General features: G+C 53.7%; 5 protein-coding genes across 10 annotated transcripts; 3 read left to right on the top strand and 2 right to left on the bottom strand.

The window, feature by feature from the left end:
* The first annotated feature begins 1,622 nt into the window (after positions 1–1,622).
* Positions 1,623–5,121, top strand: FOXR1 (forkhead box R1). 3 transcript variants are annotated; one of them, XM_072979394.2, is made up of 5 exons: positions 1,623–1,984; positions 2,611–2,783; positions 3,203–3,441; positions 3,844–4,076; positions 4,389–5,121. In XM_072979394.2, the coding sequence occupies exons 1-5, from the start codon at positions 1,864–1,866 to the stop codon at positions 4,415–4,417; spliced, it is 795 nt and encodes a 264-aa protein (XP_072835495.2). In that variant the 5' UTR covers positions 1,623–1,863; the 3' UTR covers positions 4,418–5,121. The 3 variants fall into 3 exon arrangements, with proteins under 3 accessions (XP_072835495.2, XP_020649600.3, XP_078235677.1); XM_020793941.3 differs by lacking the exon at positions 1,623–1,984 and adding an exon at positions 2,019–2,177; XM_078379551.1 differs by lacking the exon at positions 1,623–1,984 and having other exon boundaries at positions 2,020–2,783.
* Positions 5,122–5,928: 807 nt separating this feature from the next.
* On the top strand, positions 5,929–10,813 carry CENATAC (centrosomal AT-AC splicing factor). Its single transcript, XM_072979393.2, has 11 exons — positions 5,929–6,128; positions 6,276–6,445; positions 6,697–6,795; positions 7,681–7,747; positions 7,843–7,905; positions 8,499–8,563; positions 8,725–8,878; positions 9,397–9,421; positions 9,676–9,756; positions 9,896–10,028; positions 10,499–10,813. The coding sequence occupies exons 1-11, from the start codon at positions 5,946–5,948 to the stop codon at positions 10,566–10,568; spliced, it is 1,110 nt and encodes a 369-aa protein (XP_072835494.2). The 5' UTR covers positions 5,929–5,945; the 3' UTR covers positions 10,569–10,813.
* Positions 10,814–11,062: 249 nt separating this feature from the next.
* On the bottom strand, positions 11,063–12,958 carry RPS25 (ribosomal protein S25). Its single transcript, XM_072979397.2, has 5 exons — positions 12,908–12,958; positions 12,700–12,795; positions 11,907–12,090; positions 11,240–11,338; positions 11,063–11,124 (listed from the first exon to the last, which is right to left on the bottom strand). The coding sequence occupies exons 1-4, from the start codon at positions 12,908–12,910 to the stop codon at positions 11,244–11,246; spliced, it is 378 nt and encodes a 125-aa protein (XP_072835498.1). The 5' UTR covers positions 12,911–12,958; the 3' UTR covers positions 11,063–11,124; positions 11,240–11,243.
* Positions 12,909–15,146, top strand: TRAPPC4 (trafficking protein particle complex subunit 4). 2 transcript variants are annotated; one of them, XM_072979396.2, is made up of 5 exons: positions 13,106–13,336; positions 13,541–13,715; positions 13,837–13,940; positions 14,497–14,623; positions 14,797–15,146. In XM_072979396.2, the coding sequence occupies exons 1-5, from the start codon at positions 13,162–13,164 to the stop codon at positions 14,873–14,875; spliced, it is 660 nt and encodes a 219-aa protein (XP_072835497.1). In that variant the 5' UTR covers positions 13,106–13,161; the 3' UTR covers positions 14,876–15,146. The 2 variants fall into 2 exon arrangements, with proteins under 2 accessions (XP_078235678.1, XP_072835497.1); XM_078379552.1 differs by lacking the exon at positions 14,497–14,623 and having other exon boundaries at positions 12,909–13,336.
* A 101-nt stretch (positions 15,147–15,247) lies between these two features.
* Positions 15,248–26,020, bottom strand: SLC37A4 (solute carrier family 37 member 4). Of its 3 annotated transcripts, XM_020793896.3 has the most exons (11): positions 25,901–26,020; positions 23,529–23,700; positions 22,378–22,846; positions 21,010–21,242; positions 19,386–19,629; positions 18,987–19,145; positions 18,605–18,690; positions 18,280–18,393; positions 17,348–17,413; positions 16,700–16,838; positions 15,248–16,620 (listed from the first exon to the last, which is right to left on the bottom strand). In XM_020793896.3, exons 3-11 carry the CDS (start codon positions 22,523–22,525, stop codon positions 16,454–16,456), a joined length of 1,356 nt encoding a protein of 451 aa, XP_020649555.2. In that variant the 5' UTR covers positions 22,526–22,846; positions 23,529–23,700; positions 25,901–26,020; the 3' UTR covers positions 15,248–16,453. The 3 variants fall into 3 exon arrangements, with proteins under 3 accessions (XP_020649555.2, XP_020649578.2, XP_072835493.2); XM_020793919.3 differs by lacking the exon at positions 17,348–17,413 and having other exon boundaries at positions 25,901–26,019; XM_072979392.2 differs by lacking the exons at positions 17,348–17,413; positions 23,529–23,700 and having other exon boundaries at positions 25,901–25,963.
* Between the last annotated feature and the right edge of the window lie 377 nt (positions 26,021–26,397).

Genomic DNA, 26,397 nt, shown 5'->3' with positions numbered 1-26,397 from the left:
CTGAGCCTTCCTGTGAAGGGGGGCAGGGAGACCACGCGCCTCCCGCCCGCACCCGGAGTGTCTGCCCCATCCCGCGCTTCCCCAGCCAAAAGCGGCCCCGGCCACGCACCCCCGCCGACCCGTGGAATCGCGGCCTGAGCCGCAGCGCCCAGGGCAACCTGGCCAGAGCCCACCGATCTGCTGCGCCTCCTGCAGCGGCCGTTCGGTCCCCTTCCGAGGCCAAGGCCCGGCCTGGTGGCCCTTCCGCAGGCGAGGCCACGCGGGCTCCTCCCCAGCCCCCCCCCCCTCGGGGAGCACGGCCCTACCAAGGCAAGGCAAGGCAAGGCAGGAGAGCCCTTGGGGCTCCCGAGAGGGCACGGCACCCTCCCCCAGACAAGGGGTTAAAGACCACGCAGGGAAGACAGGGAGGGCAAGTCCTGGTGGATCCAGAATGGAGAGGGTCATGGAGAGCGAACGGGGAGTCGCCAGCCAGCCCCTGCACCAATAGGCAGCGCTCCCCCGTCTTCCTCGTGGCACCGGTTCAGTGTTAGGAGCAGCTTCACCTGAGCCGCTCCCACCCACTCACCCACCCACCATGCAGAAAACAGGGGGGCCAGGGACAGCCTGGCCACCCACCACCACCACCACCAGCCGCCGCCTGTGTTCAGCGGGGCCGCTCAATTCTCTCGTCTCCTCGGCCGCGCCATGGCGAGGCGGGCAGGGGCAGTGATCCTGGCGAAACGCAGCCTTGCTCGACGGGAAGGGCTCTCCTGCCACCCGTTCCGTCTCTCCCAGCATACAGGTGTGCGCCCGGCACGGGGCGGCCCTTCCCTCCTCTGGGCCCCTGGCTGCCCCCCCCCGACCGCTGGGCGGCGAATGGCCCGCAGGGTTTTGCTCCAGGGAAGCGCCCTGCCCCCCCTCCCCCAGGGCTCGCCTCTCCCGAGTGCAGGGCGGGGCGTCCTGAGCCCATTCTGGACCCGCCGGCAGTGAAGCAGGGTCGCGGGTCTTGCGAGGAGAGCCAAATCAAAGCCTATCCCGAACTCTTTGTTCGGCGGGTCGTGCGGGGGGGGGGGGAGCGAGCAGCTGCGCGCGGGCCGGGGGCCGGCGAGCTGAGCCGAAATTGCCAAGCTGCTCGGAACATGAGGCGCCCGCCACGAGTTGGGGCCGACGCGGCGGGGCGCCTCCAGACTTGGCCCTTGGGCTCCGCCAGGCCCCTGCCCTGGATTAAAACCCCCGCTCAGCGACTTGACTCATTTGCTCGAGCGCGAGCGCACATACACCCCCCCCGCACACCCCTGGACCCTTACCAGCCCCTGTCCCCGTGCCCCTGGTGCTTCACGGGGATCCATCTCCCCTGGCAGCCCAAGGCTGCCCCTCGTAGGGCCCTCCGGGAGGTCGCTTCCGGCCCACCTTCCTCCTGGCCCCAAGGAGTGCTTTGCAGAATCCAGGCAGGGCCCACCTGCGCCATCCTCCGACCCTTCTTCGCCCAAAGGGGGGGCAGGTGCTTCCCTCGCTCCTGGGAGCTCACAAGCAACACCTGGAAGGGGGCGGGGGGGGGCTGCCTGCCTTCCCTCCCTTTCCGAGGAATCCACTTGTTGCTGAGTTGGGGGGAGGAGGACACCAAACGAGGGAGGGAGGGGAGCCCGGGGAGCCCGAGAATCACCAGCCCTCCCTCCGTTTCCCTCTCCTCATCCCCAGGCCTCCCGGCGGGCCTCCGCTCGCCTTTGCAGTGAAGGGACCCTTCCTGGGCGTCGGTGTTTAACCCCGGACCACCGACAGCTGAAACCTTTTAAGGGCAACAGGAGGAGCCAAGGGCCCGTGCCTTAAGGGGCCTCCGGGACAGGTGGGGAATCGGGGCGGGCGAGGAGCTTCCTGCCGGGCCCCATGGACCTGCGGCTGCAGAAGCCGGCCTTTTGGGCCAGCCTCCACCTGCGCCGCGGTCTGCACGACTGGGACCTGGCTGGGGAGCTGAGCCTGGGCGCCACCTGCGACCAAGGGCCGCAAGGTGAGCGGGGCGGGGAAGGGCCGCCCCTCTCCGGGGGTCTCCTCCGCGTCCGCCCCCGCGCCGCCGGCGCCGGCGGGAACCACTGCGGGCAGCCTCACCTGGGAGTACAACAAAGCCCCGAGGAAGAGGAAGGTCCTCCCGAGCACGCGGAGAGCGGCGTCCCGGGGCTGATGCTGCCACACTGAGGAGTGAGGTGGGGTTGGAGGCTTCCGTTCCAAGCAGAGTGGGGGCAGACACATCGGGGGAAGGACAACTGCCCCGTTCTCCTCCCTGTGAAGTTTGGGGGGGGGGCACGACTAAAGAGATGGACAACCCTGGGGGAGACTCATCCCTACCTTTGTTTCTCGGGAGGCCCCTGGTAAGTGAGGCCCTGGGGTGGGGTCCTCCGGCCTCCTTTTTTTTTCTGTTTCTGTTTGTTTTTCTTTTTTGTTTTGCTGCCCTGGCATCCCGCCCTGATGCAGCAGCAAAGCTCCTCCTGTTTCTGGAGGGAGCCTCTAGCCCCCAGCCCCACGCGGATCTGGAGCTACACCCCTTCCAAGGGTTGCTGAACAAAGTCCATAATGTGTTCCCCCCCCCCACACACACACCCACCATGTGTGACACCCTCTGTCTTCTTGCTTCCCTAGTGGAGTCCACCATGCAGCCTCACCTGTGGACGTGGGTGAACCCTAGCCTGGTCTGCCCCATTCCTGGGCCGGTGCTCTTCCCCCCAGCTGGCCAGGAGGCTCCTCCAGCCGCCCACTTGCTTTGCCTCCAGGAGGAACAGCTGTGCTCATCCCTGGCCAGCCAAGCAGAGGAGGTACCAAGGAGGCCTCTTGTTCTCCGTCTGGGGCACTGAAGGACTCCCACAAGGCAGCCTTTGCAGGCCAGCAGATGATGGGCCGACTGGGGGCTGGGAGGAGGGGGTGGGGGCTGCCCTGGCTCAGTCCAGGAGTCCCGGAGAGGGATCTCTTCTGTGGCCCACAGAGCCCTGGGCCGGCCCTTTTGACAGAAAGGCCAGCCAGTGGGCCTTTCTCAAGACCCACCATGCTTCTCCCAGGACTGGAGCCAATCCTAGGCAAGGGAGGGGCATCTCTGGAGGGAGGGGATCCTTTCTGCTGCCCCAGGCTCACTCTGCGGGCCACCGGTGGGGGAGGGCAGGGTGCAGCAGCCCTTGCCCCCCACCCACCTTTTCCTTGGAAACTCACTCTGGCCTGATTTGTGCCCCTCTCTTTGCAGAGGGGAGGGGAAGCCCCCCAGCCCGTGCTGGCTGATCTCCCTCAGGCAGAAGACGCTCAAAGAGGCCAAACGCCAGCATCTCGGAAAGTGAAGACTCTTCGGTCCCGGGGCAGGAAGCTGAAGAGGGTCCAGGGGGGCTGGGCCCGTCCGCCTCTGAACTACTGCATCCTCATCAGCCTGGCCCTGAGCAGCAGTGCGGACGGCAGCCTGACAGTGCAGGAGATTTACCAGTTCACAAGGTACTAGCTCCTGGGGGTGGTGGTGGAATGGATTGTGTGTTTTGGGGGGTGTCCTTGGCTTGTCCCTTTTGCTCTGCAGGCAGTCTTGCCACTGGGCTGGCCGTGGCACTCCTGTCTCAAATGGCCAGGCGTGAGGACCACGGTTGTGGGTTGGCAGAGCTCTCTTGCTGAGGAGTTCTCAGGATCCTTGTTGAAGAAAGAATCGTTCCCCCACGCTGCCCACTCCCCAGGGTGCTCCAGTCAGCCATGGGAATCTCCCTTCCCACCCCTGAGCTTTTCTCCTGCAGCCCATGTGGCAGAAGCCCATGGTGGGGTGGGGTGGGGTGGGGTGTGTGTGAGGCTCCTCTCCGTGTTCCAGGGAGGCACCCCGGATGCCACCCTGCTCCTTCGTCTTCCTGGCAGGCAGCACTTCCCCTTCTTCCGCACCGCTCCGGAGGGCTGGAAGAACACCGTCCGGCACAACCTGTGCTTCAGCAGCAGCTTTGAGAAGACCACCGACTTTGTCTGCCTGGAAGGGAACCGCAAGTCCCGCCTGTGGAAGCTCACCTCCGAAGGGCGGCGGAAGTTCCAGGAGGAGACGCAAGTGCTGACCGAGGAGGTGATGGGGCTGGTGCACCAGAGCATGGACAGGCCAGGTGGGCTGCCCTCTCTGCCTCCCAAAGCATGGGATGCTCCTCACATGTGTGTGTGTGTGTGTGTGAAGGGGGGGGGTCTAAAAGAGGAACCACCATGGGGTGCTGAAGGGCTGGAGGGAGAGATCAGGGGCTAAGCAAGCCATGCTGCCCAGCGGTGTTTTAGCAGAAGCCACACACCTGGGGTAGCTCTCGGCAGGGTCTCCTCAGCCAGCTTGGGGTGGGGTGGAGGACGGTGGCGTAGCAGTGCTTGCCTTGCCTTGGCAAAGCCCTCGGCCTCAGTGGTCCTCTGCTCCTGTCTCCCTCTTTCCCCAGAATTAATGAGTTCTCTCTTTGGACTCTGATCTGGATGGCGCCTCCTCAGCCACGCAAGTGCAGAGAACGCCATCCCTAACTGGTCACTCACTTCTTTCTGGGAAGTGATGTCCTTCTGAGGCCTTCAGAAGAGGACCTCCAAGTGGCTGAAAGGAAGCCGGAAGTGCCGAGGAAGCTGAATCGGGGCCATGTTCAGAGGCTCCTTCAGAGACATCCTCTGGGGTGTGGAAGGACCCCAAGCTGGAAAAGACAGAGGACCTTTTGCCCCATTGCCTGTGCTGTGGGTCATGTTTTGCTTCTTTAGGGCAGAGGTGGGCTGCCGTGGCCCTCCAGATGGGGCTGGACAGCAGGCCCCACTGCATGGCGCTCTTCTCCACCCCTCCGTGCGCTTGGTGGCGCTGGCTCCCTTGGCTGAGCATCAGATTTTGCAGGTGAACAACACCTGGAGGCCATTGTTGCCCACACAGCGATTTCTTGGAGGTGGGCAGCAGACTCCCCCCCTCCCCATATGACTGGATTTGCCAAACCTCTGCTCATCGCCCTGCCAGGAGGGCTGGGGGTGTGACCCCTTTTTTGTGTTGAGGGTTTCCTGAGGGAAGGAACGTTGGAAGAGAAAGTGCAAAGAGCTGGATGTGGAGAGTTTTCATTTTATTTCTGATGTTTTGGTTCCTGTTCTTGACATGTGGAGAATCCTTCAGCTGTTCCACAATAAAAGATTCTGAAACAGTGCAAACATCATTCCTCTGTAGGGTTGGCCTGGGATACCTCCTGCTTCTCTCTCTCTCTCCCTTTCTTTGCTTTGCTTTTCCTCTTCCGTGGCGGGTTGTGGGCCTCTCAGCTTTGCTGTGGAGATAGAGAGGGGCCTGGGCTGCAATCCTTGTTCATCGTGTGCCATGGGGGTGGGGGGAAGGAAAATGGGGGTGAGGCGGGGAGACAGCTCCTCTCCTCCAAGCCCCTTGCTTTGCCCGCCTTTTTGATCCAGTGAAGGCCGTGGATGGTTCCCTCCGAAACAAAGAAAAACTCCCGCAAACGGTGAGCACCACTTCTTCTGTAGGGCTGGCGGAGACAGAATAACAGATGTGTGTGTGTGTGTGTGTGTAAAACTACTGATGCCCTCTCCCACCACCACCACCCGCGGTTCCAAGGGCTGCTCTTCCATCCTAGAGAGGAGACGATGGAGCAACGTGTCTGCCTTAGCACGTGTGAATAGGTGCTTCTGTTGCCCACACCCAAGCCCATGAAGGGCTTTCCCGGGGCGAGGGGGGGGAAAGCAGTCTGCACGGGGCCTCTCCTGCTGCCCGTCTCGGGGCTACAGACAGGCTTCCCACAGGACCCGCTTTCCTTGAGTTCTGACGAGCACGGACTCCCGGCGAAACCTAAGCGCTGCCTTGCCGCAGCCGCCGAGACGCTGACGTCACCCGGCAGTTCCCGGGAGGACCACCAGGGGCGGACTTGGCCCGCTCGCCCCGGAGCCGGCACCTGTTTCGCTGGCCGACAGAGGGCGCCTTCGCCGGAAGTCCCTCCTTTCTTGGGCATCGCGACTTCCTGGCCTGCAAAATGGCGGACGACGACGGCAGCGGCGGCGGCGGGGAAGGGGGGCCGGGGGCGGTTCCCATGGCGACGACGCTGTTCCGCTGCCCGGTGTGCCGGTGCAGCGCCTTTGCCGGCCGCCGGAGCCACCTGCACAGCGCGGGGCACCAGCGGCGGCTGCGAGCGGCGCTGGCTCGCCTCGGGGAGAAGGTGCGCCCGGTGGGGGGGGCGGCGGCGGCGGCCGGGGGGGCGGGAGGGAAGGCGCGGCCGGCGAGGGTCCCCCCCCCCGGGGAAAGGCCGGGCCCGCGAGCCTCCCCCCCCCGCTAGCGCTCTCCTCCTCTTCCTCCTCCGGCGCAGGTGGAGGCGGCCCGGCGGACGCTGCGGCGCGCGGCGGTGGTGCCCTTCGACCCGTCGGAGCACCGGCGGCCCTTCTGGTGCGTCTGCTGCGGCCGGGAGGTGGAGCGGTGGCACCTGAGCGCCGGGGGCCGGGCGGTGCTGCACGGAGGCCTCCTCCAGCACCTGGCCAGGTAGGGTAGCGGTAGGGGCGCCCCCTCCCGTCCCCGTCATCCCCCCCCCGAGGCCCTCCGGTCGGTCGGTCGGTCGGCAGCGGAGGCCGGACGGATGGCCGTGCCGGAAACGCCGCCCCTTTGGAGGCCTCGCTGGCCGGCCGGCCGGCCGAGGTCGGAGCCTTCAGCCATGGCCCGGCCTCGCCCTGCGAAGCCCTTCGGGCTGGAGGGAGCTGATGGAGGCCAACGGGTTTTTCTGTTCCTTTTACCAGTCCCGAACATAAGAAAGCCGTCTCTGCCTTCTGGTGGGAGAACAAAGCAGACCCCAAGCTGAAGCCCAAATTCCTGATCTCTTGGGAGGACTATGAGCGGTGAGTCAGTCGGTTCTTTGCCAGGTGCCTGATGGGGCATTTTCTCCAATTCCTCAGAGAGATTGAGAGAGAGAGAGAGAGACGGCTCAAGGCCCTGCGGGTGCTGCCTGGCGTGGCGCTTAAGGCCGCCAGTCCATCTCTCTTTTTTCTGAGTGGTGATGATGGGCAGCATCTCCCCTGCTGTGGAGTTGGGGTTTCCTCTCCCTACGAAAAAATTCCTGGAGTTGAACTTGGTGTTTCCTGAGCCGCAGGTCTTCTCTCTGAGAGGCCTCAGCCGTGCTTCTTCTTTTTCATGATGCAAGGGCTTCAGCTGCTGTCATGTGGGTTATTTCCTTGGAGGGCCAGATATGGAAAGAAGACCTGGGAGATGAGCACCACTGCTGATCCTCTCACTAGGGTTTTGAGCCTCTTAGGCTGCTGGGAAGGAGAAGCAGGGGATGGAGGAGGCTCCCCCAACTTTGGGTTGGCCTGGGAGAGCTTGATATAGCAAGGTACAGACTTGATGGTGCCGCCGTCAAGCCTGTCCCTTTAAGAGGGAGGAAGCGTCAGCTTATACCTTGGCCACCTCTGCCCTGTGCAGAATCTCGGCTCTTCTTGCTGTGTTAGCAGTTTGGCTTCATAAGCCAAAGACATTTTATCTGATCCCACTTTTGAGTTATTGGCCTTAATGCCACATTTAATGCTATTCTTGTCTGGTTTAGAGGGGTGGGTTTTTGTTGTTTTGTTTGTAATATCTGGTCATCCAATAAAGGTATTGCCCAACCTTGCACTTTATAACAAGACTTCAGCTTTTCTCACTCTTTTACCCTTCTGGTCTTCAGAAATTGGACACCTCATGGCCTTGTTCCAGAAATTTAATATACCAACCTTTACTGTCAATTTCAGCTTCAAGGCGTCTTTGTCTGACGCTCTGGACACCTACGAGGCCAAAGAAGATGAAGTTATTCAGGAGGTGAGGTGGAGGAGGTGTGGGCACAAGGGAAACTTTCCGGTTGCCCGTCCTCCTCTTCACATTCTCATTCTGGCCTTCATCTACCCTTGTTGCAGATGGCAGCTCATATCCGAGAGGTAGAACAGAGGCGGCAAGAAATGGTGCAGGCCATCTTAGAGGTTTGTGTGCCTTGGATGCCAGTGGGCAGTATCCATCATCAAGATCATAAGTGTTTCTGTGGAACATGCCTGCAGGTCCCCCTCCCCCTTTCAGCTCAAGTTGGGTGTTGCATCTGAAGTGTTCTTTTGCTAGAAATATACTGGCAACTGCACCTAATGAGGGTTGTGGAAAACATCTCCCTCTGCCCTTTGTGGTAATCCCATCTGCTATTTGGTAACATTTCAGGATTCTAGAGCAAACATTGCCTTATTGAGAGTTACTACAAATGCTAAGCTTTGCACTTAACAGTCTTGCTTGCATTTTACCATGCTTGCATTTTACCACTGCAAGCCCTCTAAGGTGAGATTTGCTTTATGAACAATAAAGCATCTAGTTCTGTAAGGTGAGGAGGTATTTTTCCCTTGTTATATAAAGTCCTGTAATGAAGAGGGGGATCCACAAGCTGTTGATGTCCCTTCACAGCAAGAGGCTTTCCTTGCATAATGAAATCAACGGGACCATTTCAACTCTTATCATTAGCACACGGGTCTCCGGGAGAGCATAATGTATTATTGTCTTTTGGAACAAGTGTTTTTTCCTGAATCAAACTCAGCCACAGACAGAGACAGAGCTGTGTGACGGATCTGCTGCCACCAATGCATTTGCAGAGAGCCTAAGGTAAGCTTTACATTGGGCATGGTGACCAATGCCATTTGTGGAGGGCCCTTGGTGGCGCCATGGGCCAGTTGAGCTTCTTTTGACCTCAGTCTTCACACTTTTTGAGGTGCCAAAATGCAACCACGCCTCTTGCGTGGGCTGAGACATTCTCTGTGTTGTAGTGACTCTGCTTTTGCCACGGAAGAAGAAGAGCAGCCTGGCCCAAGTAGCAGCAGCATCGGGTTTCTCAGAGAGCCGCTTAGAGGTCCCCATGGAACACTGCCTGGGCCTGACTGGCTGGAATCAGGACAGTCCCTAACTTTTATTGGCCGTCAGGTGGGTATATTTGTGGTTTCCTTATGCTTCTAACAGAGTGAATATTGTTCGTCTTGCAAGAATGCAAAGCTATCATCCAAGGGGCACTCTCACATACCTCTTTTTAATCATATACACTTATGGCATTCCTTCCCATGAAGGCTCCCCAAGTGATGTGAACGAAAACATTATTTATAAGCTGATAGCAGTGTTGAAAAGCCAGTTAAAAAGTAATATTCTTGAAGAACAAATTACAACAATTATATGCTAATTTTGAAGCCAGTTTCAGAGGCTGAGGGCCATACAGAACAGTACAGTCCCGGCCACCTGCTGAACTGTCTGCAGTGTAACTTAGTCTGTTAGATTAACTGTGAAAACAGCATGCCCTCAATTCCAGGCCGATTGGTGAACACGGGGAGTTTTGTCATACTAAGGAACTAGTCAGGAGAATCCCTGTTTCTTGGTATCGTCACTGAAGCAAATTCCAGATGACTTCTATGAACCATTTCTGAGATTTTCCTTTTCTGTTTTGAACACAGGCAGGGGAAGGCAACATTCACACAGGTATGTTTGCAAATTTCCTTTTCATCTTTTGAAAGACCTTTGGAGATGGTTTTGGCTTGTGTGTGATACCAAGGTTTGCATGAGAAATGTTGCATGGGAAATGCACTGGGATCCTTGCCAATAAAAGCCTTTTCTTCTTCTTCTTGCATTGCCTAGTAAGAGTGAGTTTCTTTGGCAGTAGGGAGGGTGTCAGCATGCAGATATTAAGTTCCCACAAGAGTGAAGCTTCCATTACATGCCTTTTCGATCTTTAGGGGCCAAACCACCTTGGCTGATGGACGAGGAGGTAAACCAAGGGCAGATTGGACCGTCCTATGAAGAGTTTCTGAAGGAAAGTAAGTAGGAAGGAAATTTGCCTGTGCTGCAGGAGATTCCCCTTGCCAAGAGACACGACCTCACACGCTAGAAACTAAAAAGAACACATTCCTGTGACTTCTGTTTGGGTAATGCTTTGTGCCTACTTTCTTTTGAAAGAAGAGAAAGAAAAATTGAAGAAGCTCCCACCCCAACGTGTTGGGGCCAACTTTGACCATACTTCCCAGACAGGAGATGGGTGGCTTCCCTCCTTTGGGCGGGTCTGGAACCACGGCAGGAGATGGCAGTCCAGGTAAGCTGAAGGGCTTTCACATGGAGGGTGTCTGTTCCTCTTGCAACAGAACAGGTCCTCGTATGTTTGTTGTTTTGTGGGTCTAGGTATAGCCATCGTTGCTTCCTACAATCTGAGATAAGCTGACCGACAGCAAGGGAAGCAGGTGGTTTCTTTGTGCTCTTTGTCACGGGGCAGCTGGCACCTCCCACTCACTGGGGTTCTTGCAAGGGAAATAAGTTGCAGCAAGTCACTTCAATACACATTTCTTGCAACTTAATGAGTGTGCTGATTTTGACAGCCATTTGTATGGATTTTACCTGGAAACAATCTAAATCGGGCATGTGCCATTGTGCCATTAACAGCTTAAACTTTGCATCTTTCCTGTTGGTAGCAGCTACTGATGCAAAAGGGCTGCACAGTTGATGAATTCAGAGTTAGACAAGTTGCTGGTTTTTTTAACCTGCTGCTCCTAACAATACACTTTCCAGGTTTCAATTCAAAGCTGAAGGAGGAGATAAGCTGTCCAGGACTAAAAAGAAGAGACCAAAAATGAACTGAAAGAAGATGAAGAACAGTTGCCTTTGAGAATTCCTAGTCTGCTTGACTCAGTGGTGGACGTGGCTCCATATGTCTTATGTATGACTGACTATATGTATTTCTACAGACATGCAAATACATCGTTACAAAGTGTTTTTATAGTGGTCCTTTTTCTTGTGAGCAGGTAGCATGTACTTGTTCTGGAAGAAGCTTGTTAGTAATGTGTACCTTTTGTATTAAAATTACACTCAAAGCAGATCAAAGTACACTTTTGTGTTTGCACAAGACTCTCAAAGCTAAAAAGGTGACTCTCCAAGTAGCTGTTTGGGAGTTGCATGCTCATTATCTGCTCTAAAAGCCACTTGTCTCTCCAGCATCAACAGTCTCAACACAGGCCTTCCTAGGTGTTTTGGGGGTGTCCCTGTTGCTTCTGGGGTGGCATGCTTTTTATAGTGTCCTTAAAAAAGTTACGCATAAGTGTGGGGTGAGAATGAAAACTTGTACACAATGCAGGCTTGTCTATATTGTTATTTTATTTTTTTGAATATACAGAAGAGTCTAAAAGCCAGTGAAAAACCTGTAAAATGAAGAGATTACTAATTAGAGTCATGTAATTGCGAAGCAGACAGAGTGCTAGAATTCTATCAGGACACACAGCCAGCAGGACCCCTGCCACAACGGAGAAAACTCACCTTTTCATGCATCCTCCCCTGCTGCTGGTGCATCACCCCCCTTGGTATTTCGAGTATAGATGACCTGGGCTCTGTGCTTGGACACTAGCTTGATTAAACCTAAGAGAGACGTAGGACACGTCAGTAAAGAACAGAAACCTTGAACAACTCAAACCATGTAAACTACCAACCTTTTGGAAAATGTATGTAAGTGGCCCCTATTTGTTGCTATATTTATTGGCCACCCTTGAGTAGAGCAAGCCTGCTGCTCTGGCATCAAGCACATCACTCCCAAGAAAATGGTTACGTTCCTGCATGGGACACTCAGGCAGCCCACCTGCTGGTTTCACCCTCCACTGTTTCCATCTTACCATCAAGCAACTGAATTATAAAAAGAAATCTCCTGAGAGAAGAAGAACTGTTATCAAAGAGAAACCCCTTAATGAACACTACGGTAAGCAGCTGCAGCCAACTATGCCTATTCAAAGTGGACCGGCTGCTTTGTAACTTAAGGGATGTCAAACATTTAAAACGGGGTCCTTATCCCAAAGCAACACCCTTACAAGAGATAGTTGTATTCCCTTGATTGCTGCTTTTCAGAGTCACGGCTGTCCACCTTCAGTTGCAGAAAAGCAGCCTTGATCACGCAACCCACAAGCTTCCAAAGCCTGGGAAGCTCCATTTTTACCTTTGCTGAGTAACTCTTGGAGTGCAGCTCTAGCCAGGGAGCCTCGAATCTTGAGCCTTTCAGAGACTACGGCCGGTGTGATGAGCTTGTAGTTTGGCACCTCCTTGCAGAGTTTGTCATACGTAGCTTTGTCAAACAAGACAAGGTTGTTCAACTTGTCTCTCACTTTCCCCTTTGACCACTTCTGCTCAAGAAAAGAACCAAAATGTCAGCTAAGCCAGCATGCTAAACATGATGCAAGCCCACTAAAGGTGTGAAGCCTCAGGTCATAACTGGAGTGGTACTCTGGCCACAAAGCCCACCCAGCATCCTGTCCACCCCCAACCTAAGGCAAGGCTCGGCTTCCTTCCAGGGCGGGCCAAGGACAGGATCCAGCAGCCCTCCATCCTGTTTGGGGCCTACTGTGGAAGGGCGGGATTAGGGAAGGCAACTGAGGCGATCCATTCCTGGCCGTCACCACCTGGGCAGCTGCGGGAAAGGCATGCTCCGCACCAGTCCCAGAAAAAGGGGATTTTTTTCCTTTCCCTTTTCCTCCCCCAAGAGGAAGGACCGGGCCTCTATTGCGCCGGCCCTGCCTCAAAGGCTGGCGCGTTCAGACCCCCCCCCCCGACACGCGAGGGAGCGGCGGCCTCTCGACACGTGTCCCCCCCCCCGGCCTGCTCCCTCCTCCGGCCTCCTCCCCGCCAGGCGCGGAACGAGCGGGCGATCGGGGTGGGGGCCCCCTCCCCCCTCCCCTCTCACCACGTGGCGCCCCTCCCCCCTCCCCCTCCCGGGCCACCCAACCCCCCCGCACCTTCTTCTTGGCTTTGCCGCCGGACTTGTTGACCGGATCCTTGTCCTTCTTGGCCGACTTGCCGGCGTCCTTCTTCTTCTTGTCGTCCTTCGGCGGCTGCGGAGAAGAGAGGCCGACAGAAGCGCGTCAGGCCCAGGCCCAGGCCCGCCCTTCGGCTTCCCGGGCCTCCTTCCCCCTCCCGCCCTCCCCTGCTGCCCCCGCGGCCTACCATGGTGAGCCCGGCGGTGGTGGTGGTGGCGGCAAGGCCTCGCTGGCTGGCTGGCTGGCTGAGGGACGGACGGGCGGTCGGTCAGGCGGCGGCGGCACGAGCTGCTCCTTCGTCGGCTTCCGGCCCGAAAGGAAGGCGCCGGCAGGGGCAGGCCAGGAAACCCCGCCAGCGGACCGGAAGGGGCGGGCTCGGAGCGGGCGGTCGGGGCGGGGCCGGAGGTCAGAGTTCAGAGGTCGCCGCTGCCGGCCCCCGCGATGGCCATCTTCAGCGTGTACGTGGTGAACAAGGCCGGGGGCCTGATCTACCAGCTGGACCACTACGCGCCCCGGGCCGAGGCCGAGAAGACCTTCAGCTTCCCGCTCGAGCTGGTGCTCCGCCCGCACGACGAGCGCGTCCTGGTGGCCTTCGGGCAGCGCGACGGCATCCGCGGTGAGGGACGGGACGGGAGGGAGGGAGGAAGGGGCGCCCCCCCCCCGGCCGGGGAAGAGGAGGAGGAGGAGGAGGGGGGTGGACGGCTGGCTGGCGGCGGCGGCGGCGGCGGCGGCAGTGCCCGCCTCAAGGGAGCCGGAGCCGGGGCGGACCGGGGCCTCGCTGACGGCCTGGCCTTCCCTCCCTGCCTCCCTCTCCCTCCAGTGGGCCACGCCGTGCTCGCCCTCAACGGGGTCGACGTCAACGGGAGGCTCACGGGCGACGGGAAGGACGTGATGGAGTACCTGAGCAACCCCGCCAACTACCCGGTCTCGATCCGCTTTGGGCGCCCGCGGCTGACCTCCAACGAGAAGCTCATGCTGGCCTCCATGTTCCACTCGTGAGTCGCGGGAGGGGGCGGGGGAGGGCCCGGGGGCACACACACCCCCTCCCCCACGCGACCCCCCCCCGCCCCACGAGGGCGACCTTAACGCGCTTTTGGGCACCCCTGTTGCACCCAGGCTCTTCGCCATCGGCTCCCAGCTTTCCCCCGAGCAGGGGAGCTCCGGGATCGAGATGCTGGAGACGGACACCTTCAAGCTGCACTGCTTCCAGACCCTGACCGGTAGGTAGCCCCCCCCCCCCCCTTCCTCGCTCTTTGGATTCGCGGGGCGTTAAGAGGTGGCACGATCCCTGTCCCCCCTCCCTCCCCCCCCCTGTGGGAAAGGGGCCGGATCTTGACCAGTACATCCCTGTAGCTACCCTTGATGGGGGGAGATGATGTGCCTTCTAATTCTGCAGGCGAGGCCTTGTTCTTTGTCCCTTGTGCCCCCCACCTGCCCTCTCTTGGGTTGTGTTCAAAATTCTCCTGTTTTTTGAGCTGTCCTGCAGTTTCAGATTGGAAACGCTCCACTCTGGGAGTCAGACCAATTCTGTGGAATTTAAAAGCAATCCTGCCTTTTATGTTTACTGAGCAGAGGCAACCCTGGACTTCAGTAACCAAGGGAGAGAGGCTACTGTTTGGGGAAACATACCAGTATTTAACTTCAAGATTGCTGCAATTCACCACCAGGCCAGGTTTAAAATCAGTGACATGGCCTTAATGCTGTAAATTCAACCGAAAACAACTGTATATTGCTCTGGGTGCGGCATGTGCAAATTCCAATCATTCTTTCTTTCAGGGATCAAATTTGTGGTACTTGCTGATCCAAGGCAATCTGGGATAGATTCCCTTCTGCGCAAGATCTATGAGATTTACTCAGACTTTGCTTTGAAAAACCCTTTCTACTCTTTAGAGATGCCAATCAGGTACAGACACTAATCTCCCCACCTGCCCACCCCCAATACTGAGGCTGTTTTCTAAGCTGATGGAATATATTCAGCTCCGAATTAAAAGGGAGAGGTTCCTCTTGGGAATTGCTCTTCTCTGCTTGCTACAATGTGGTGTTACCCAATTGCTTTTTTTCCCTTGAATATTTCAGATGTGAGCTCTTCGATCAGAACCTGAAACTTGCACTGGAGGTAGCAGAGAAAGCAGGACCATTTGGACCAGGGTTATAGGTCATCCCTCACATCAGCCGCCAGATGGACTTCTCAGGACAGTGGAGTCTTCAGCTAGAAGGATGTGGCTCTGGTGGCAGTTTGAGAGGACCGAACAGGTGACAGCACCGTGGCAAACCTCTGCTGCCATCTTAAAAAGAAACAAGGCCACACCCTCTCTTCAAAAAGTAGGATGTACAAAATATATGTTTGTCTGTCACACTGTACATGTCTAATTTATTATTGGGGCATTAAGTACTGCTTGTGTTAATAAAGCATTCTATAAAGAGAAGATTCTTCATTTTTGAGTGGCAGATAAAGTTCTCTTGTGGGATAAACATAGGCACGGCAGTAAATGTGCCCCGCTGAAGGGGAAGCGATGAGCCAAACTACTGAAGTGAACATGTACTGGTTTATTATTTTGTTGTATTTACATCCTACCATTCCTCCAATGAGCTCAGGGCGGCGTTCATTGCTCTGCTCCTCCCGGTTATCCTCACATATCCTGTGTGAGGTCGGTGAGGCTGAGGGTATGTGATTGGCTCAAGGTCACCCCAGCCAGCTTCCTGGACAAATGTGGATTAGAACCCAGAACTTTTGAGTTCTGGTCTAACATTATCCTCACTCTACTGTGCTGGCAGTTCAGGGAAGAGAGGTCTCTGTGTAGACTTCAAAGGCTTCCACTATATTGTCTTTTCTTTCTGTCACTGAGTGCTCCGTTACCATGATTTAGAATCCACTGTAATGACTTAGTTCCAGTCTTGCTGCAAGAGAGGCTCCTAATGGCAGTTCTTGTCTCTGTCTGTCTGTCTCTGTGTGTGTCTGTGTGAGGCAGCTGTTTCTCCAGCAGAATGGTCAGTTGCCCCTCCAGTCCTGCTCCTAATACAGACCACAGGTTGCAGTTGGGGGTAACTATGGCTTCAGAATTGTTTAAGAACTCTCCATGGCTCCACTTCCTGACTATTAATAATATAGGGAGGAAGAGAGACAGCAGTACTCACAGCTGTATTTGTGTTTATGGCCTTTGTTCTCTGCTTAAACAGAGACCCACATTCTCCCGAGTTGGCTGATAAGCCTTACTAGGTGCCACTAACATCTTCCTACCCATCTAGTTCTGATCAGCAAGGCAGGGATTATTAAAGAGCCCTGCCTGCCTCCTTCTGTGAGGGCCTCCAGTGGAACTTGCAGCCTATCTGGAATTCAAGGGAGAGGAGGGGGCCTGGGGTGCAGGCTGGGTCATCTTCACTGGTAAATGGGGCAAAGGCACTTCTCTCTCCTCAGGTGCAGAAGGTCTCTTACACACCTCCACAGCTGCTCTCATGAGTCTACCAGTAAGACTCAGCAGGAGGTTGGTGCATGATTAAAGGGGTAAGTGCCCAACCTTGGCTTGGGCAGGGAGTGACCATGAGGGCCAAACCATTGTGAGCATTTCTTGTGGTGCTTCAGGAACCAAAGTGGTAGCAGCAGAGGTGAAACTTTGCCAGTTTTTCTTCTTCTTCCAGGATGTGGCAGAGGACCGACGGTGCCTGGTTAGAACTCAGTTCTGCCTCATACCTGTTGGGCTTTTTAATGTTCCTCCTCAGCCAAGTCACTGGAACTTTAGTCTACTTTCTTTGGTACACGTCCCATCTTGGTACGGATGTTCCTCAGGAAGAAAAAGGCCAGAGTGCTGGCAGTGCAGGTCACTTCTGCTACCCAAAAAGCTGTGCCCCAGCTGTAGTACTTGGCAATAGTGCTGAAAGGCAGTCCAGCAAGAAACCCTCCAACTGAAAAGGAAAGGAAGAATCATCTGGGGCTAGGCCACCTTTCTCTTCTCCTCTGGTCAAGGGTTAGGACTCCGCTTACCATTTGCCATCAGTGCCACAATGGCATGAGAAGTTCCACACAGGTTAGAGGGCGCGCTTTCATTCGCAATGACTCCAAACAAGGCAATGGGTCCATAAGAGCAAAATCCAAAGACCGCACCTAACAGCAGAATCCAGATCTAGAAAAGCAAGGACCAGAAAGGGAGTCAGCAGTGCGGGTGTGACAAGGAAGGGCAGGGTCTCTCTGCAGCTTGATGCCCCAAACCCCACACTTCTACTTCATTACCTGCCAGGTGATTCCATGGTCAGGCTACATTAAAACATTTACTTTTGGCAAGGACGTTTTCTTCTGGGACAAGAGAAGCTGTCCTTTGTTAACAATCAGGTTAATTATGTTAGTAACTATTTTCTTTTAAAAGCAACAACAGCTTCTGTGGTAAGTTTGCTAATCATTATTTGGTGAAGGTGTTAATGAGTGCTTTATAGTTTCTGGTAGAAGACACAAAGTAGAACGCTTCAACATCTGTATCTAGAAAACACTGTATATTGAAGACAGAGGGGGTGAAAAAGCAGGAAAGGTGGCAGGGACTTTAATTTATCCTGCGCTTCTAGCATTTCTACAAGGGTCTAGTTTTAAACCTGGGAAGGTGACATGGAAGTCAGAGAGAGAATAAGGCAGAATAAAGACCTCATGTTCTGTTAAGCCCACAAGGTTAGCAAGAGGGTGGAGGAGGAGAATCCAAGAGTTGCTTTCCTGAGAGAGAGAGAGAATGAAACAATAAGCAAGTTGAAGTGAGAAAGTGTCAAGAAGAAAAAAAAAGTGTAGCAAAAATAGCCATGGCTGCTATTTAGGAAACTGCCTGCCCGCCCCAAGCTTCCCCTTCAAGGCAGTAAATGTAGAAATTCTCGATCTGGGAGCCTTTCTAAAACTTTGGAAGGGCTGCTTCCATACCAAATATCAAGGGCGGGGATGTTGCAGCCCTCCAGCTGCTACTGGCTACAACTACTGGTGCCTCTAACACGAGATTATGCTGCCTAGGGCTGATGGGGGTCAGAATCGTTTCCTTATCCTGTCTTACAGCTCTGGAAACATGGTTGCCTGGGGATCTGTATCAAGTCTCCTGCATTCAGACTGAAGGGAATTCTCTGTGAATGTATCCACTGACATTAACAAAAGCTCATGGCTTGAAAAGTTGGAGCTGGAGCAGCAAAAAGCCTAAAAGGGTGTGTGTGTGTTGGTGTTGGAATAGACTTTGCAGTCTGACTTAAAAGGTTCAGTTTTCATTCCTCCAAAGCTAGGAAACTGGACACATGCCCCACTTGGAGGACATTGCCTACAAGAACCATGCCATCATTCTACTTTGGAAATCCTTCTTGTAGGACATACTATGGCTATTCACCAAAATACGCAAGCAGTCAAGTCATTACCCTTCTCAGTAATTGCCCCAAGCAGACAATTCTTCAAGTGACTTGCATAGACCAAAGTCTCTTTTGGATAGGAACCCCCACCAGTTTGCCACTCGTAAGATTCTGGTGCTGTTAATTCATCTTCCTGTTTCTCCTTTAATCCTTCCTGCTTCGAATCACTCTGACATTGTGAGCAGCAATTCTGTGGCTTACCTTGGGAGAGCTGGCTGTGACCGTAACCCGGAAAAGGTACATGGAAGCAGACATGCCAGCCATCATGATGAGGAGTAAAGTATGTCGGGGGTTCCCATAGATTGACAGACCAACCTAAAACACATACATGGGGGTGTAGTGGCTGGAAAATATCCCCACGGTCAATGACCACAGGCCTGGTGGTTGTGGTGCCTGTGCCTTCCCAGCCCCTCCCTGGATCAGACCTTCATCTGTCTCAGCATCCACTGGCTCTGAAAAAGCTTCCTGTGACCTGGAAGTTTATGAGAAGCCATCCCTCCCATGGGAAAAGAGGAAGGCAGCTTACCCGTGCCACTGCTCGGTCTGAAAGGTAGCCTGCTGCGATGCTCCCAATCAGCCCCCCGACTTCCAAGGCACTCATGTAGGAACTTCCTGCAAAGAAAAGAGTAGCCGGATGATGGACAGCTGCAAGAATCTGGAAATGGTCAGAGGCTGATGCTTCCCCTTCTTTCCAAGTCATTGGGGGTGGGGAGAGGGCACCAGGCCACATCACTGCCTGACAGGTCCCTTGGTGAGACTTTTGCTCCAAGGAACTGTTTCAGCAGACAGAAATCTGCTATGAGTGTTGGGGACACCAGCAACCTGTTAGACTGACCCTGGCCTAAACACTCCCTTCTCTCAGCTAAGATCTTTCAGGACCTCCTAGTGTTAAGCCTGCTTTTTCATACCCACAAGAGCAGACTGTCCTCTCTCCTGGATGAGGAATAGCTGCCCCCAGTCTGTGCAGCATGTCTTCACACCAAAGACCACAAGATAGCCAGTAGACAGGACCCAGAGGTATGGGGAAAGCAGCAGCTCAGCCAGTGTGCTGTCCTCTTTCGCGGAGCCTGCAAGGAAGAAGGCGTGACTTGCGAGATCCAGGCAGATTGTCCCATGTCTGACAGAGATCTGGGCCAGGTGGGCCCTTCCCTTGGATCCTCACCAGAGCCGACAACCTGCTGCCTCTTCTTCGTGGCCACCTGCTACTCGAGGTGCTACCCTTTCCCTCCTTGCTGCTCATGTCAAGAGGAGGTCTTGCTATGAAACGCCAACCCACCTGAGCCAGCTCTCCCCTCGTAGACACTCACCCTTCTTCCCTTTCTTGGGCCCAGGCTCAATGTTGGGCAGTCCCACGTCCGAGGGCTCGTTCTTAATCAGCAGCAGGCACACAAAGGAGGCCACCACACACAGAGAGCCAGAGAGGGCCAGGGTTGTGCGCCAGTCATAGCTCAGTGCCATCAGGGCTGCCACAAGGGGGCCCAACCCTCCTGCCAGGTTCATGCTGGTGGAGAGGACTGCCCACCAGGTCCCAAACTGGGAAGGTTCGAACCACTATACAGGAGAGAAAAACCAGATGTTGAAGCAAGCCCGGACAACAAAGTCTGATATAGGCACATGGTAGACTCCTTGTGTGGCATCCAAATGACCCCAGCCTCCCCAGAAGCCTCCAGTTGGGTTACAAACGTTGCTGGCTTGCAGGGGCCACTGCTGAGAAGCAAGCCAGTGTCCTAAGTGTCACATTCCTGCTGCCTAAAGCAGGGTTTCCAAAACACAGGTAGAATTAAACTTAAATTTTCTGCAGCTTTCTTACCTGGTGGCCCTCAAAGCGGTTTAGATGAAATAGAATACGTAATTGGAATAAAATAACATACATCACCTGAGCAATACAAAAAGACAAGCAGCATTAACAAGGAGTGGGTGGGTGGGGCAAACATGGCAGCTGGCAAGTGAAGAGCTATCTGTGGTTGGTCCCTAGGTTGGGGAGGACCAGGATTACTGCACCAAGGCAAATGATGAGAAAGAAAGACAGCCAGATGGTGACCCTCCTCCTGCTTTCATCCCTCTGCCTGACAATGCCTGGAGCATTAGCTGCTCTGAGAGTCCTAGAAGTTTCTACTCCTAAGGGCACAGAGGCCAAAGAGATACGATGCAGCCAGTTTGCCAGGAGCCTCTTTCTTTTTGGAAGGTTGGGCTATCAATAGCTACTAATCCTCATAGGTGGGTCTATATGCTACACGTTGGGTTCCGAAACGGCCTGCCTCTGAACATCAGGCCTCTTGCCTTCCTGCCAGACTTGCGTGATTCCCAAAAGATTGTCCAACGTGGGTGATCAGATGTCTGCGCTAAGCAAACCCCTGGTCTGATTCAGCTGAAGAGCTCTCCTGGCGTCCTGTGGAAACGAGCTGTGAGCTGTCAAAAGACCAATTTAACTTTGGCCTTCTGTGGAAGTCTGTGCAGACTCTGCCTCCTCTGCAACACCCACCTGCCTCAGTGCCACTTGATCACGTCTTCTTTCACAGCTGCCAGGGGCAATTTGGGTGCCTGCTTCCCAAGAATATCCCAAACTGCAATGTGATATGGCTGATGATTTATACGCTCCCTCACCCCCACTGCCAACTCAAGCACAGCCAGAAACTTTGGGAAGTAAAGAGGAACAGCAAGGCCTTCAACTCCACTGCTCAGGGCAGGGAAACAGCAAGAAGGGTTCTGTTATTAAGACCTGCAAACCTCTAAACAACAATGTAAAAGTGGATAACATTACAGTTGGAAGTGCTCATGGGTGGCTGTCTTTCCTTGGCTAGCTGCAGAATAGTCTGCTGTGACCAGCACTGCCGTAACCCTGAGCCTATTGCTCTCTTGCCACCAGGCCCTGTCAGAAGGGAGCTGCTAGGAACATTCCAGAAATCAATAGCATGCCACAAGTATGCTTACCTTGCGTAGCACCTTCCCACACGGAGGCCATCCCAGACCCTGGGCCAGCCCATTGAGGAACCACAGCCCTGCAAAGAGGGTAACGGTAGAGCTCCACGAGAAGACCATGTTGACTAAGCCCACCAATAGGAGGCCGGAGGAGAAAAGCCAGCGGGCACTCATCTGGTCTGAAAGGACCCCACTAATGAACTTGCTAATAGCGTAGGCGGCAGATTGGCTGCTGGTGATAAGACCTGCATTGGACGAGAACCCCAGACGAAAAGCTTCATAGGCATGGTCAAAGAGACTCGGTCAACCAGGTGGAAGCAGCAGCACCGGAAGCAAACCAACAACCCTCGGATGTGGCGCCGTTTCAAAGATCCTGGATTCAGACACCTTCCCGGGCGATGGTTCTCAAACTGTTACCTCTCTGTTTTAGGCCTCAAATCCAGGGAATTCTCTTTCTCCAGCCCAAAGATCAATATGCAGAGGCTCAGGCTTCAGACTGGACTAACATGGTCTGTTACCAAGATGCAGGTAAACTAAACCAAGTCTTTCATGTATACCCGTTAGTATAGCTCCTTAGACCCCATATTCTACTGACACAACGTCTCTGTCCATGCAACTGAAATAACCATGTACTATATCCCACTCCTATTGGCCCCAGCCTTTGCTTCCTTTCCCTTCCTCTGCTGCCTCCTCTGTGCTGAATCAAAGAAAATAAGCCCCTGTCTTCTTGCCTCTTGTAAACTGCAGGGCACCACAATCTATCTATATTATTAATAAGAACAACAAACATCTGTTGCCACAGAAGTGACCACAGTCTGCAACAGAATCAGATTATGAAATGGAGCATTCCTTTGCTGACAAACATGAATGGGAGGACATGATTGCCTTCGTGTCCTGCCTGTGGACTTTCCATGGGGCCCCTGATGGGCCCCTGTGGGAAACAGCATGTTGGACTAGAGAGGCTCTAGGTCTGATCCAGTGCGGCTCTTCTTATAACCTGCTGCACAATTACCAGGGCCAGATTATACCTGAAAGATAGTCTCTCTAAACAAACTCAACCTTTATTTGACAATGAAAGGCATTTTAAGTACCCTGAGAATCCTAACTGGCAGGCTTTCCAAACATCAGTCCCCAAGCTGAAAGCTGGCCTCCCAAGGGACTGGCCTCCTTCTAGAGAACAAGCTTCCCCAGTAAAGCAGCAGATGCGTTCAGAACAAGTCCCTGAGCAAAGGGACGCCCCCTAAATTCTCATACAGAAATTGTTTGGAAGAGTTTCCTTGAGTGCCACAACTTCCGTTCATAAGCTCCAAACAATTTATGTCCCAAGAAGCTAGGAGAAAAATATCGCCCCCCCCCCCGGCCACAAAAGAAGGCTCTTACCCAAGTCGTCTTTATCCAGATCGATCTCTTCCATGACTGAAGGCATCACAAATGAAAATGTTTTTCTGTTGAAATAGTATAGGGTATATCCAACATACATGGCCATGAATATCACCAACCGATAATAGCTGTAGCCCTTTCCTGCCATTGTTCTTCTAGGGCAGTGTCTCTCCACAGAGCAAGATGAGGGGTCTGTGGCAGGTGGGTGGCCCCTCGTGCCTTATGAGTCCTGTTCACAGGAGCAGCAACTTTGCTCCTAAGCGTGAGGAGTCGCACCGATGTACTGGGAACAGGGTTGTAGCAGCTGCTGTCTGAGTGCTTGGGCAGCAGTTGCTTGCCAGGGTTTCTGCTGAGCTGGGACTTCGCTGGAGATCTTTCCTGCTCTCCACTCTGCTCACGGCCACCTTCTGGAGAATTATTAACTCAAGGAACATGGCTGGACACACTGTTCAGCACAACTCCTGTCCGCCTGCAGGGAAACAAACAAGAGAAGCTAGCTTGGGATCAACAGATCTGTCTTCAGAGGTAGAAAGATTAACAAGGCTTTCCTCACTCCCACTACACTCTGACCCCTGAACTCAAATAGCACAAGATGAAGGGGAAATAATCAATGCCTTCCGGGAACAATCTATGAAAGGGACGAAGGCTTACAAATTCAGGAGGTAGCCTCCCGTTACAGCCCAGTTTACCTGGCAGCATGAACTGCTTTCCTGGAAGGAGTGTTGCCTTGCTTTCAGAAGGAGATTCAAGGCTGCACAGTCATTATTTTGCCATCTGAAACTGGTGAAGGGTTTAGGAAGTTTCATTATTTGGCAAGATCATCAGGTCCTTTCTTTAGCTGACAAGCCTGTCCTTTCTACTGGTACTGTGTGTAGAATGATAACTAAGAACCCTCCTTTATTTCTAACATGGACCATGAAGCACATTAATCTTAAAGGTCTGCATTCTTCCTTTCAACCAACATTTTAAAAGGCAGCTTTCAAACCACAAGTAAATATACAAAATATAATGACTTTTAAATGTTCAAACAGAAATATAAAATAAGAGAAAGACAACATAGGATCACTATCACATGAAGACCACTGCTATTTTAAAAACAAAATACATATCAGGCCAAAGAATGGGCAAATAAAATAATTTAAACCTTGTACCTAATATTGAAAGGTGGGTGGTAAGCACACCTTCCTACAATAGAGTGTCTCCTGCAGAGAAGCTGCTATTCTTCTTTGTCATCTGTCAAACCTCCTGTGTCAGGAGTAAGTACCCAGAACGGGTCTCTAGTGAAGGCCTCAATGGTCAGGTTCATACCAGAATTGTGAAATCCTAAGCAGGAGAGATTGTTAAAGGTCAACACCACTACTTGGAATTGTGCCTGGCTGAAAAGATGCAGAAAGCCAGTGGAGCTGTTCTAACACTGGTGAGACCTATCCCGTTACGAAAGAGCACCAGTTGGGTCCCACCCTGTTCCTATACCCTAAGTATTATTAATCCTTTACTCGGCTCTTACCTTCATTATGAGCCATGAAAGCACAGACTGAAATAAACCTGTTAGTCTTTTAAATTGTCACAATGTTCTGCTTCTTCCCTGTTTACTTTGCCAATGAGACAAACAAACACAGACGCTTCTTTGAAATCCTGACATACAGACAAACTGCTGTGGAAAGCATAGGATGTGGGCTGGAGTGAAACAGAGTAACATCTGCACCTTAACTGCTCTTGGCAGCTGCTCCTTCTTTCCAGTGCTTTTACAAATTGAGATATCTGAAAAAGGGACAATTTTTCACTCTTTTTAGAAATGAGAGTCAGTAGCTAAGTGGAGCGTGAGCAACTGAACTTTAGCCTATTTACCCAATGCACTGATTTTGTTTACTTTGGGCACATGCAAAAGATTCAAAATAGGTGAAACCAAAGGGTAACTCCTCTGGCTCAGCACTACTGCTAATCAATGAGGGTGAAAACAGGAGACTTTTTTTAAAAAAAGTTCTTTGTGGATATGGAGTCTCAAGTTGACACAGAGCTATTCTCAGGAGTCAAGATTAATTTTTGCAAAGAATTGGAAAAGCAACAAACAACTTAATCTTGAAAATTGGTAGAAAGAAATTTGGAACTTAGCAATTAATGATAACGTGAAATGAAAATAAAAAGAATAATGGTAAAGTCTAATGATTTCAAAGATGTATGGAATTCATACTTGGAGCATGGCTTTTTCAAAGGGGAAAGGATATATGCCAGCAAAAGAATCAATGTATTTTCGGAGAGGTATGGGGATAAAAATGGATATAAATTGATACTACTGGTCATCTAGTCCCAAGAGTAAAGGTGACACAGGTGGGGAAAGTCCAATATGTATTATATGTAGTTATTGTTGAATTTGTATTTTAGTTTTACTATTAAATAAATAAAAAAGACAATTAAAGCTAAAAACAATGAGCACACAAAGGTGGCTTATATAATTAAAATACCATTTGAAGCTATAAACAATAAGCATACAAATACTAAAAAAGATCAGAGAAGTGGTAAACAAAAGGAAGACCTCACACAGAGTGAGGTAAAACAATCCATTAAAAAGCATCATTCAGGCAGCCAGTCATTGAGGGAAAGTGTGCAGGAAGAGAAAGGTCCCTGCCTGCCCTATTGAAAGATGATTAAATGGGTGGAGAAGCAGCAGCACCAGCCCCACCCCTGCCTTTACTCGGATCATGGAAAAGCTCCCAGACGGTCTGTTTTCCACCAGCTGGAATCTTGGTTAACTGGTCCACTACTAAATGATTATTTATGTCATTCTTGTAATTATTGATTGTATTCCATACGAGAGGAAACACTAAAAATAAAGGAAGCGTTAAAGTTGGGGGGAAAAAGCGCCTCTGCTCAAACAACAGGAAGGCCTTCCTGGTGCTCAGATCGGTTCCAACCGCCACGTGGAAAACTTGGGGAAGTGGCTTTTGCGGGAGGCTTTCCCGCGGTTGGGGGAGGGGGGGGCGCGTTGCCTGCCTGGCCCCGCCGGGGAGACGCTTTCGCTCTGGAGGAGAGCTGGGCCGTTCGTATTCGTGAACGAGCACGCAGAGCCCACCGCCAACAGTCTGGACGGCCTCCTTCGGCAGAGGGCCCCGCTTCAGGAAGGGCGAAGTCTCTGCCCGCCTGGCCCGAAGGAGACACCGCCCGGACAGCCTGCCTGCCCGCTCCTGCCTGTGGGGAAAGGGAGGAAGGGGCGGCCGAGGCCGGGCCCTGCCCTCAACGCTGCCGGCCCTTCTTCTGCCGGGGGAGGGGGGCCGAGAACAAGGCTGCCCGCGAGAGCGGCACCCCCTTCCCCCCCCCTACCCTTCCCGGCAAAGCCGGCCCCCCTCCGCCCCCCTCCCCCCCTCCGCGGCAGCCTCGGAGGCCAAAGACTCGAGTCCAGGAAAAGCAACTCGCCCAGGCTCTCGACCGCGCGAGCTGCTCCCCCCTTCCCGCCCGCCCGAGCCACGAAGCGGCTCAACTCCAGGGGCCTCCCTGACCGAAGCCGCCCCGCAGGCCCGGCGCGTACCGGCAAAGAGCCGCCTCAGGCACGGGGAGCCAACGTCAGCCCTGAGCCTCAGGGGCGCTCCGTCGGAAGCCCCGCCTCGCGGGAAGCGTCCCCGGTATCGATTGGTCGGAAAGGTGCTCCTCTCCAGCCTCATCCAATCGCTGCCTTTGCTCTGTTGGGCTGTGGCGGCTCTCACCCAATCGGGGCGCCCGGACTGCCGCTTGAGTCATTCCCATGGTAACCCTTCCTTTCCGTACCCGGAAGCCCTGCGAGGATGCAAGACCAGATGCGCATGCGCACCTCCTAAGGCAGGAATCCTTTGGAGCCCGTTTCTCGCGGCGTCGCCTGAAGGTTTCTTCCCACCAAAAAGCGGCCCGTGCGCAAAGGGAGGCCGCCATGTTGTCATTCAGAAGCGCCTTGAAAGGGCTTCAAAGGGAAGGCCGCTAAGGCGGCTTTTGAAGCCCTTTGGAAGTCTCATGAAAACCCATGACCAGTTAAGCCTTCCCTGAAAGACTTTC

The sequence above is a fragment of the Pogona vitticeps genome, chromosome 8 (assembly GCF_051106095.1).
Source record: "Pogona vitticeps strain Pit_001003342236 chromosome 8, PviZW2.1, whole genome shotgun sequence".
Taxonomy (NCBI): Eukaryota; Metazoa; Chordata; class Lepidosauria; order Squamata; family Agamidae; genus Pogona; species Pogona vitticeps.
This window is presented reverse-complemented; position numbering and strand designations above follow the sequence as displayed.

What these genes read in the sequence shown, in the direction of transcription:
- FOXR1 (XM_078379551.1), top strand. Translation starts at nt 2,289, where the DNA reads ATGGACAACCCTGGGGGAGACTCATCCCTACCTTTGTTTCTCGGGAGG. An exon ending in TGGCCAGCCAAGCAGAGGAG is followed by an intron (nt 2,784 to 3,202) that starts GTACCAAGGAGG and finishes CTCTCTTTGCAG; the next exon opens with AGGGGAGGGGAAGCCCCCCA. An exon ending in GAGATTTACCAGTTCACAAG is followed by an intron (nt 3,442 to 3,843) that starts GTACTAGCTCCT and finishes TCTTCCTGGCAG; the next exon opens with GCAGCACTTCCCCTTCTTCC.
- CENATAC (XM_072979393.2), top strand. Translation starts at nt 5,946, where the DNA reads ATGGCGGACGACGACGGCAGCGGCGGCGGCGGGGAAGGGGGGCCGGGG. An exon ending in TAACTTTTATTGGCCGTCAG is followed by an intron (nt 8,879 to 9,396) that starts GTGGGTATATTT and finishes TTTTGAACACAG; the next exon opens with GCAGGGGAAGGCAACATTCA. An exon ending in GGCAGGAGATGGCAGTCCAG is followed by an intron (nt 10,029 to 10,498) that starts GTAAGCTGAAGG and finishes TACACTTTCCAG; the next exon opens with GTTTCAATTCAAAGCTGAAG.
- TRAPPC4 (XM_078379552.1), top strand. Translation starts at nt 12,909, where the DNA reads ATGGTGAGCCCGGCGGTGGTGGTGGTGGCGGCAAGGCCTCGCTGGCTG. An exon ending in CTGGCCTCCATGTTCCACTC is followed by an intron (nt 13,716 to 13,836) that starts GTGAGTCGCGGG and finishes TGTTGCACCCAG; the next exon opens with GCTCTTCGCCATCGGCTCCC. An exon ending in CTGCTTCCAGACCCTGACCG is followed by an intron (nt 13,941 to 14,796) that starts GTAGGTAGCCCC and finishes TGAATATTTCAG; the next exon opens with ATGTGAGCTCTTCGATCAGA.
- SLC37A4 (XM_020793896.3), bottom strand. Translation starts at nt 22,525, where the DNA reads ATGGCAGGAAAGGGCTACAGCTATTATCGGTTGGTGATATTCATGGCC. An exon ending in GCCCAAGAAAGGGAAGAAGG is followed by an intron (nt 19,146 to 19,385) that starts GTGAGTGTCTAC and finishes TCTTCCTTGCAG; the next exon opens with GCTCCGCGAAAGAGGACAGC. An exon ending in TGGGCTTAACAGAACATGAG is followed by an intron (nt 16,839 to 17,347) that starts GTCTTTATTCTG and finishes TTGCTTTTCTAG; the next exon opens with ATCTGGATTCTGCTGTTAGG.
- RPS25 (XM_072979397.2), bottom strand. An exon ending in GCGGCAAAGCCAAGAAGAAG is followed by an intron (nt 12,091 to 12,699) that starts GTGCGGGGGGGT and finishes TTTCTTGAGCAG; the next exon opens with AAGTGGTCAAAGGGGAAAGT. An exon ending in CCAAGAGTTACTCAGCAAAG is followed by an intron (nt 11,339 to 11,906) that starts GTAAAAATGGAG and finishes CGTCTCTCTTAG; the next exon opens with GTTTAATCAAGCTAGTGTCC.